We start from the raw sequence: 9,903 nt of genomic DNA, 5'->3' as shown, positions 1-9,903 counted from the left end.
CCCGACACTCCAGCACAGGAAACAGGCTCATGAAGGGGAAGTTTAGATCCTGAGCTGCCTTCCTTCCCTATTTTCCCACCCCCACAGGCTGGTCTAAGGAGCCTACAGGACTTGGGTCCTGAGATCCGGCAAGCCCTTACCTGTGACACAGATGAAGAGGGGGATGAAGAGGGGCAGGAGGGAGAGGAAGAGGAAGATGAGAAGGATCCAGAAACATACAAAGTGAGGACAAGTTTTCACTCCCCTGGGAATTTGATTGTAGAAATAATTCTTCAACTCCTTAAGTAACTTTGACACTGCCTCTGCGGGGGAGGCCCCCAGAGAAGCACCCCCGCCCCAGGCAACAAGGCAAACGTTTATTTGATACCTACCATCCACTGTTGGAGGGTGAGACCTAGATTAAGCCTCTAGTAAGGTCATTGGAGATAAAATCCAAGTGACTTGTGTCACTAGCCAAGTGACTTAGATATGATAACCTGAGTGGCAACATTCAGTCCTGTGACTTCCACAGGCCCCGATGGGCTCCCAGCCCCCATCTCGTCGGAGTTCCGTGATTTCTGTATCTCTGCCTGTCGGGGACAGACTTCCAGACTCACTCTCCCTTGGGCCCAGTGATGACGATGGGGGGGCTCCCAATTCCAGACAGTCCAGTGTGCTCCAGGCTGGATCCCATGGCCACAGGTATGGTCAGGAGTCTAGTGGGATATTGTAAGGGAAGGCAGGGACTAGCCACCACATGGAGGTAATTCAGGGGCAAGAGGGTTTTTGAATGGAAATTTGGGAAGGATGGAAGGGACTCAAGGGCTCAGATGGGAATAGAGGGTAGGAAGAGATTCATATGAGAAAGGCAATGCAAAGGCTTAATACAAAGAGCGCATAGGAGCACCTGGGTGGTTTAGCATCTGACTCTTGATTTCAGCTCAGGTCTTGATCTCAGAGTCATGAGTTCAAGCTCCGCGTTGGGCTCCACGCTGGGCATCAAGCCTACTTAAAAACAAATGTGAAACTATCCGTGGTCCTCAATTTTGTCACCTGTAAAAGGGGGATAATAATAGCACTTAACCTCACTGGGATAATGAAAGAATGAAATGAAGTCACACCTAGATGTCACTTTGACAGCCTCCTCCTCACATCTCCCAACACACCCCCCAGTTCTTGTGTTGAAGGTGTCTCTTCAACAGGCCAACTTTGATTTTTTTTTGAAACGTTGGGTCCTTCCCATGAGAAACATATACTAAAAGAAAGCCCATGTTCGTTTTAAAATGATGACAGGTTAATTTTCTGTTGTGTGAGTTTTCCCAATTGAAAAAAAAATGTAAAAGCCCAGTGTTTCTGTAGGAATGGGGCACAGAACAAGAATTAACCAGCAGCACAGGGCCACATACTGGGGCGTGGGGGTAGGGGATCTGGTCTAACTTGCTTCACTTTCCCCAGGAGAAGCTCTAGGGGGTTCATTTTCACTATTCCAGAAGAAGGAAGTTCTCAGCCCAAGGGAACCAAAGAGGAAGAGAATCAGGACGAGGAAGAGGAAGTCCCCACCAAGGACTCTGGCCATGACACGTAGGATGAGCCCACGTGCCATGGGCAGGAGGGCAGGACTAATGGAACCCCATCGCCATGCCCAAGCCTGAGCTTACCCGTAGCCCTCTCTCCCACACAGGCTTTCCTACCTAGATGAGCAGGCAGGGACTCCCCCGCGCCCCATCCTTTTGCCACCTCACAGACCCCAGAGATATGTGGATGGGCACAATGCACCACGCCGCCGTCTGCTGCCCCCCACACCTGCAGGTGAGAGTGGGCATGGGTCCTGAGGGCCCCACAAAGGCCAGAAGGGCAGAGGGCTGGGGTGGCATTGACATTCTTCTTCCCCCTCTCTCCCCCTACTCCCAGGTCGGAAGCCTTCCTTCACTATCCAGTGTCTGCGGCGCCAGGGCAGTTGTGAAGATTTGCCCATCCCAGGCACCTATCATCGTGGGCGCAACTCAGGCCCCAGCAGGGCACAGGTGAGGTGGGGGGATGAGGTGCTGAGATCTGGAAGGGTGGAGTCAGCCTAGGGTCAATTTATCAAACACACTACATCTTCTGAAGAATGGGGAATATATGAATTCACAAAATCCTCACTGTACCTGTGACATAGGTTAGTCCCAGTTTACAGATAAGGAAACTGAGGCTCGGAGAACCTTACCCCAGATCACACAGCTAGTAAGTGGCAAAGCTCATATTTAAATGAGTCTTCTATGCTCTTTTTTTAAAAAAGATTTTTTTAATGTTTTATTCATTTCTGAGAGAGAGAGAGAGACAGACAGACAGACAGACAGACAGACAGACAGACAGACAGACAGACAGACAGCATGAACAGGGGAGGGTCAGAGCGAGAGGGAGATACAAAATCTGAAACAGGCTCCAGGCTCTGAGCTAGCTGGCAGCACAGAGCCCGACGTGGGGCTTGAACCCACAAACTGTGAGATCATGACCTGAGCCAAAGTCGGACGCTTAACCGACTGAACCACCCAGGCGCCCTGAGTCTTCTATGCTTTTAAATAAACTCAAGTCTGATTTATACGCATTCAGCTTTACTTCAGCTGTGTTTGCAAGGGTAGGGGTGGTAAGATGTAGGCACAGGGGTGAGTCCTAGACTTTCACACCTCACTCATCTACAATTATCCCCTGATGTTTATTCTGGTGCAGGGTTCCTGGGCAACCCCTCCTCAGCGGGGTCGGCTCCTATATGCTCCACTGTTATTGGTGGAGGAGGGTGCAGCGGGGGAGGGATACCTCGGCAAATCCAGTGGTCCACTGCGCACCTTCACCTGTCTTCCTGTGCCTGGAACCCACTCAGACTCCAGCCATGGCAAGAGGCGCAGTGCTGACAGCCTGGTGGAGGCTGTGAGTCCAGCAGGGCCATGGGCAAGAGGGATGGGGGAGAAGGGGAGGAAGTGGGAGCTTGGGAAGGAGGGAATAGGGGCCCCAGCCTCTGTGTTGTGCATGTAGCTGTCTATCCCTTTGCTCTGTAACTTCTGCTCAGCATGATGTGTGCATGACCGTCCCCAGTGTCTTCCCTGCACACCTTCATGCATGCATCATCTATCTACATCGACCCCTCTATGCATGCTGCTTTGATTCCATGCTGTGCAGTCTGTCAACTCTGATCCCATCTGTTCCCCCAGGTGCTCATCTCCGAGGGCCTGGGCCTCTTTGCCCGAGACCCACGCTTTGTGGCCCTAGCCAAGCAGGAGATTGCAGATGCGTGTCGCCTGACACTGGATGAGATGGACAGTGCTGCCAGTGATCTGCTGGCACAGGGGACCAGCTCACTCTATAGTGATGAGGAATCCATCCTCTCTCGCTTCGATGAGGAGGACCTGGGAGACGAAATGGCCTGTGTCCATGCCCTCTGAATTCCCATCTGTCCTTCACTGCTCAATAAACCTCCTGCTCTCCCTTCCCCAGAGGGAGACAGGCATGGACCACACCCCTGTATTTTGGTATCTTTGCAGTGGGGGCCTGGGGCTATCCAGTGGCCCCCAGCCATCCATCCCCTGCTTCAGCCCCGAGCCACTGCCCACACACGAGTATTTCCAGAAATCAGGACAGCCAGGCCTGATTATTCAGCGTCAGGGAAGGAGGGAGGAGGAGGAAGAGACAGCAGCCAAAAAAAGCTGGAGACACAGTGGAGGTGGTGGGGGAGGGGGAGGGGACAGGACAGAGATGGAGGAAGGAGGTGGAGAGAGGATGTGTGGGGGCTTGGATGAGGAGTGAAAGGAAGTCAGAGATTCCACAAGGGGTCAGTCAGGTCAGACTGAGGAAGGACAGACAGATGGGATGGAAAGGATAAGAATACTCAAGAGTGGAGTCCTGCCAGTAGAAAGGCCAGGAGGTTGGAATTAGCCTGGTATGTAATATATCAGGCAGAGGGGTCTTCTGACAGCAACAGGAATTTCCGGGAAGCTAAACTGGGATTAGCCTGTCTCCCACTTCCTACCTTCTGCCTAAGAGAAAGAAAATCTAAGTCCACTGACAGAAGACAAAGGGTTAGGGTCCCAGCCTGGGAGAACTCATGCAGGGCCCACCTGGTTTTCCTGAGACCACCTAAGAGTACCCCACTCTCCTCACACCCAGATCCCAGAGCTCTTCTTTCTGTTTCTTGCCCTGCCTGTAGTCATTATCCACCCTTTGGGGTCTTATTAACTAAGTGAAGCTGTACTGGGCATTTACTTTGTGCCAGGCACTGTTCTGGGTTTCCGTCAGACCAAAGTGAGCTGGCTTAGACATGACACAGGACTTGTCCAAGATGGTAGTCAGCCCCACTCCAAAGGAGTTGGAGGCAGTGGTGGAAAAGGTCCTGGATGGGGCACCACTGGGGACTGACCTAGGGTTTCATCCGAGCTCTCAGAGCAGTAATTTCTCATTTGTATAATTTGTGTCAATCCAGCCAGGACTGAAATTTGAGGGAAGCCAGAATTGGAGACTGGGATTCAGAATATAGGATTGCACCAGGCCTTGAAACCAAGGCTTGGAGTGGTTAGGCTGGTATATTGTGGGCACAGCAAGTCATGGGCAGAACACAGAGAGTGAAGGGAGACTGTTGAGGGGTGAGGTGGAAAGGCCAGATGATGCAGACCCTTCAATGCCAGTCTCTAAACCCTGGGAGTTTTCCTAAAAGCAGTGGGGAGCCATGGGAGATATTTGAGCAGGGTAGTGACATAGTTAACTGCATTTTAAATGGATGCTCTGACGGCTGTGCTGAAAACAGAAGGGAGGGGGAAGAGACTGGAGATGCTAAAATTGGCAGGAGCCATGGTTGCCTTAGCCAGGGGAGGTTGCAGAGGAGATGGTGAGAAATTAGTGGATTCCAGAGATGTGTAGGAAGTAGAATGAACCATTTATTTGGCCCCGGGCTATGGGCATAACAGTGATTATCTTGTTTAATCAGTGCAACAACACTATAAGTACCGTTTTAAACTATTTTACATGTCCAAAGTCATACAAGAATAAATATTAAAAGTGGTCTTCAAATTGAAGCGATTAAATGCCAAAACCCATGCTCTTTCCCCAAAAAGGCATTAAATGGAAAGTATCCATTACATATTTGTATAAATTTGACTGTGTGGGGGGAGATGTTTAAAAGATAGACACACATTCAGATGGTTCAGAATTCAAAAGGCACAGGGGCGCCTGGGTGGCTCAGCTGGTTAAACGTCCTATCTTGGCTCAGGTCATGATCTCAAGGTTCATGAGTTTGAGCCCCAAGTGGGGCTCTCTACTGTCAGCACAGAGCCCACTTCAGAACCTGTCTCCCACCCTCTCTGCCCCTCCCCGGCTCTCTCTTTCTCTGTCTCAAAAATAAACATTTTTTTTTTTAATTCAAAAGGCACAAAGGGGTACAAAGTGGAAAATCTCCCTTCCCTCTAGAAGCAGCCTGTGTTATCAGATGTTTTATGCATGTATAGGGTGCTTTACTGGTTAACTTAGCATAGTGGTTAAGAATAACAGGTGCTAGAGTCAGGCTTCCTGGTTCAGATCCTGGTTCCACTACTTACCTGCTGTGTGAGTTTAGGAAAATTCCTTCACTTCTCTACAGCTTAGTTTATTCAGCTATAAAGATGTAAAATGAGGATGGTAGTAGTACCTGCCTTATAGGGTTGCTGTAAGTATTTAAATGAGTGATATATTGAAACTCTCCCAACAGTGCTTGACTAGAACACAATTTAAGATGTTAGCTATTCTCTATATAATTATGATATATATAATTTTCTTTTCTTTCTATACCATTCCCACATCTTGGTATTTTGCATTTCTTCCTTAACTATCTTGGTGATCATTCCATATCTCTATATTATTATTAATAATAGCTGCACAGTACTCCATTTTGTGGTTGTTTTAGAGTTTACTTAAACAGGCCACCAGTATTGAGCACTTAGGGAGTGTCCACTCTTTCATATTATAAACAGTGCTGCAATGAATCATCTTTTACATACATCTTTTAGCACATGTATGAATCTACCTGTAAGCTAAATTCCTAGAAGTATAAACGCTGAGCCAAATAGTATATGGATTTGTTAGTTTGCTGGATTTTGCCAAATTGCCCACTCTAGAGGTTATACCAATTTAACTTCCGCTGGTAATTTACGGGAATGCCTGTTTCTGGACAACCTGCCAATATTGAGCTTAAGCAAACTTTTTTATATTCACCACCCTCAAAAATGGAAAAGAATATCTCAGTAGTTTTTGTAGCCATTTATTTAGTATAAATGAGGCTGAACATCTTAAATTCCAATTGTATTTTATCCACTGGATTTTGCAACGTGGCAATCGCCATTGACCTTGTGGGCCCAGTTTTACTAGCATGAAGGAGGGATAGTCCAATTAAGAGGGCTGAGGAATAAACAGGGTGTAATGGGTAGAGTGGGAGCAGGCAAAAATATAACTAAAAGGAAAGAGAAATAGGGGAGATGGTTGGAGGGAGAGGGAGGAGTTTTTAAGACCTTGCACTATGTTTAAATCGCAGGGACTTCAGGCACTGCCAATTACTAGCTGGGCGATCTTGTGCACGTAGCTTCACCTCTCTGGGGACTCATTTTCCTGCTCCGTAAAAATTGGGCTAATAGTTCCTACCACATAGGGCTGCTGTAATGATTACATGAGTGAACAAATTCAACAAACTCAGTAAAGGACCTGGCAAAAATGTCATACCGTAGGACCGAACGGTCCTCCTCGCCCCAGACCTTTAGCTGTGTTTTCAGAGACACCGATCTTCCCAGAGCTCTCTCGCGACTCCAGCCTTAGAACTGGAATGGCGGCTGGCNAGCAGGCGCCCCCCGCCCCCCGCATTGCTGATGCTGCTGCTGGCAGACATGGACGTGGTGAATCAGGTACGCGTTCCAGCACCGAGGACAGAGCCCGCTGCTGCCCGGCCTCCCTGCCGGGATGCAGCGGATCTGGCGANGTCAAGCCATGTCCCAGCCCTCCCCCACCTTAATCAGCCCGGACTTTCTCTACCATCTCACTCTTCTTCACCACCTCAGAACCTCACCCCCTCTCTAACCAGTACCAACCCCTCCCCATCCTCATCACTTCAGACCCCCCGACCACCATCTGACTCACCTTTACCGCTGTAGACCCCTCCCCCACCCTAGCCAACCTGATTTCCTCCCTGTTATGACTCACCTTCACCACCCAAAACCCCCTCCCCCACCCTAATGAACCCCAATTCCTTCCTCACTCTCTCCACCTGATCCCCTTGGCCATCTGACTCACCCTTACCGTTTCAGACCTTTTCGCCTTCCCCAATTAGTCCTGACCCCATCCACATCTTCCTCACCCTGACAACCCTCTGCCATCTACCTCACTATCTCACCAAACCCCCCCTTCCAGTCCTGAACCCCAGGGGTCTTCTCTCAGAGACCCTGTGCTCACATTCCTTTAAGTGTCAGTTTCTCCTTCTCACTCCCTCTCCGAACATCACTCCCTCCTGGAGGTCACATGCCCTATCCCCAAGGGTCATTGCCTGGTGGCCTTGCCCCTCACCTCCCTCTCCATGCCCAACAACCCCACCCCCTCCCCACCGTTTCTCTCCTCAGCTGGTGGCCGGGGGTCAGTTCCGGGTGGTCAAGGAGCCCCTTGGCTTCGTGAAGGTGCTGCAATGGGTGAGTGTGGATTGGGCCATGGGAAGAGAGAAAGAGGTAGTGGGGTCTGGAAGAGCAAGGGTGGAGTAGAGGTGGGGAGCACAGAATGGATGGGTGGGTGGGGGATGGAAGGTGATGAAAAGAATTGGGCTCCAGGGTGAAGTCCCAGGGGGTTGGGGCTAGAGAATAGATGGGCTGTGATGTGACGTCATGTAAGACCAAGGGTACTCCCCGTTGTGAAGTGAAAGAATGTGACATCCTACCTCCTCCCCTGAGGTGAGAGAGGGGCAGGGGAGGTGGAGCCTGAAGCTGGATGCTGCGGAAAAGATGTAAAGCCAGAGAAACCCAGAGACAGTGAAAGAAAGAGAATGAGAGGCAGGAAATGATGGAGACAGAGGTGGAAATACCAAGAAAAAAAAGATTCAGAGATGAGAGAGAGTGAAGACAAACAGAAAGAGACAAAGAAAAGGGAGACAGAAATGTACAGAGAACAGAGATCCAAAGAGAAATAGACACAGGGAAAGTTGCAGAAAAATGGAAAGGGGGAGAGATTGAAACAGAGAAAAAGAGGTACTCAGAGGAGAGAGAAAAGGAGGAACTGAAAAGAGAAAGAGATTCACAAGGGAGACAGAGAGAGCATGATACAGAGACCAAGTCAGAGATGGAACAGGAAGATAGAGACAAACAAACTAAGGACAGAAAGACACATAGAGACATACATTTACACAGAGAAAGAGAAAAAAGAGACAGAAAGAGACACACATTGATGCTAGAGAGTCAGAAGCAGAGAGACAGAGATACAGAGACATCTGAGAAAGAGAAACAGACAGATACCAAGAGAACTAGAGATCTAGAGAACAACAGAGACAGGCAGAAATACACAGAGAGACACAGAAATAGAGAGACTGAAACGGAAGAGAGGAGGAAGGGGTCAGGGCATGGGGAGGTAGAGACTGAGAGAGACATTGAGAAAAAGACTGGAAGAGACAGCCACACCCCTGTAATCAGCTTGTCCTTGGAGCCGATGAGCCCTGATTAGGGGGTGGGGGTGGGGACGGGTCCATCTGCTGCTGTTTGTGCTGGGCCCTGATCTGTCCAGAGGAGGGCATCCCCATCCCACGTGTACACAGAATAACCATGGCCATCCCCATCCCTGCTGCCCAAGGTCTTTGCCATCTTCGCCTTTGCCACATGCGGCAGTTACACCGGGAAGCTCCGGCTGAGCGTAGAGTGTGCCAACAAGTCCAAGAGTGATCTCAGCATCGAGGTTGAATTCGAGTACCCTTTCAGGTGCGCCCCCACCCTACCCTATCCCTGGGATCCCAAGAGAAAGGGTGGGGGTGGGGTGGGACTGGCCAACACCACCTCCCCAGTGGCTCCTGTTCAGCCCCCACCTCAGGGGACCACACTGGCTAAAGTCACTGCGCAAGCACTGAGCACCTACCTTGTGCCTGGCATTGCTCTGGACATCTAGACATGTGGTGATCCAGACAGGCCTAGGCTGTTGACCTCTGGCTATGTTCTAGTGAATAGGGAGGGGCAGGAGACTGGTAATAGACAAGATCCAAAAGTAGAATTATATATGTATTTATAGCCTTACCACAGTAGGTGCTCAATTAATGTCAGCCAATCTTATTTAATTCCCATTCATTTGTTCCATACACATTTTTGAGAACCTATTGTATGCCAGTTTCTGCTCAAAGTGCTGGGGACCTAACGGGAAAAAACAGACCCAGCTTTTTACCCTTACGGAACCAACATTATAACAAATGAATTGATAGAAAGAGATGATTGCAGATTGGGAGAAATTCAAAGAGGGGACCCTCATGCACGGTTTTATAACAGAGAATAATGAGTGGATGCTGATTAGCTATAGGAAATGACTAAATCTAATTAAGCAATTCTTATATTTACTGAGCTGTGTGCGCCAGGTGCTAGGTACATGAGGGTAAGCACAAGCAGGCAAGGTCACTGACCTCACGATGCTACTTTCCTCCTGGGTGGGATCGGAAGACAGAGACCCACAGACACAACTTTAATAGAGGCTTCTGAGGCTCCTCCACTACTTGAACAAATCACATAACTGCTCTGGGTCTCAATTTTCTTGTCTGCAAAAGGGGATAATAATACCCACCTTACAAGGTCATGATGAATATTAAGTAAGTTAATACTTGGAAAGTGCTTAGCACAGTGCTGGGCACACAATAAGCATTCCATGAGTGTTTTTTATTTTTATTTATTTTTATATTAGAGAGAGAGTGTGTGTGTGTGTTCATGA

At 49.1% G+C, this 9,903-nt stretch overlaps 2 protein-coding genes across 4 annotated transcripts in view; both read left to right on the top strand.

Annotated features, from left to right (window-relative positions):
* The window catches only part of CACNA1F (calcium voltage-gated channel subunit alpha1 F), a 24,536-nt gene extending 21,138 nt beyond the window's left edge, over window positions 1–3,398 (top strand). For all 3 annotated transcript variants that reach the window (XM_077752985.1, XM_077752983.1, XM_077752986.1), the window contains exons 42-48: window positions 88–222; window positions 512–681; window positions 1,435–1,560; window positions 1,661–1,788; window positions 1,891–2,003; window positions 2,689–2,886; window positions 3,168–3,398. In XM_077752985.1, coding sequence (XP_077609111.1) covers window positions 88–222; window positions 512–681; window positions 1,435–1,560; window positions 1,661–1,788; window positions 1,891–2,003; window positions 2,689–2,886; window positions 3,168–3,398 — 1,101 coding nt within the window. The remainder of the gene's footprint in view (window positions 1–87; window positions 223–511; window positions 682–1,434; window positions 1,561–1,660; window positions 1,789–1,890; window positions 2,004–2,688; window positions 2,887–3,167) is intronic.
* A 3,438-nt stretch (window positions 3,399–6,836) lies between these two features.
* The window catches only part of SYP (synaptophysin), a 9,116-nt gene continuing 6,049 nt past the window's right edge, over window positions 6,837–9,903 (top strand). The window contains 3 exon segments of the mRNA XM_077752982.1: window positions 6,837–6,872; window positions 7,581–7,646; window positions 8,791–8,915. Of these exon segments, the coding sequence (XP_077609108.1) occupies window positions 6,837–6,872; window positions 7,581–7,646; window positions 8,791–8,915 (227 nt within the window).

This window comes from Crocuta crocuta, unplaced genomic scaffold, assembly GCF_008692635.1.
Source record: "Crocuta crocuta isolate KB4526 unplaced genomic scaffold, BGI_CrCroc_1.0 scaffold943, whole genome shotgun sequence".
In the NCBI taxonomy this organism is placed as follows: Eukaryota; Metazoa; Chordata; class Mammalia; order Carnivora; family Hyaenidae; genus Crocuta; species Crocuta crocuta.
This window is presented reverse-complemented; position numbering and strand designations above follow the sequence as displayed.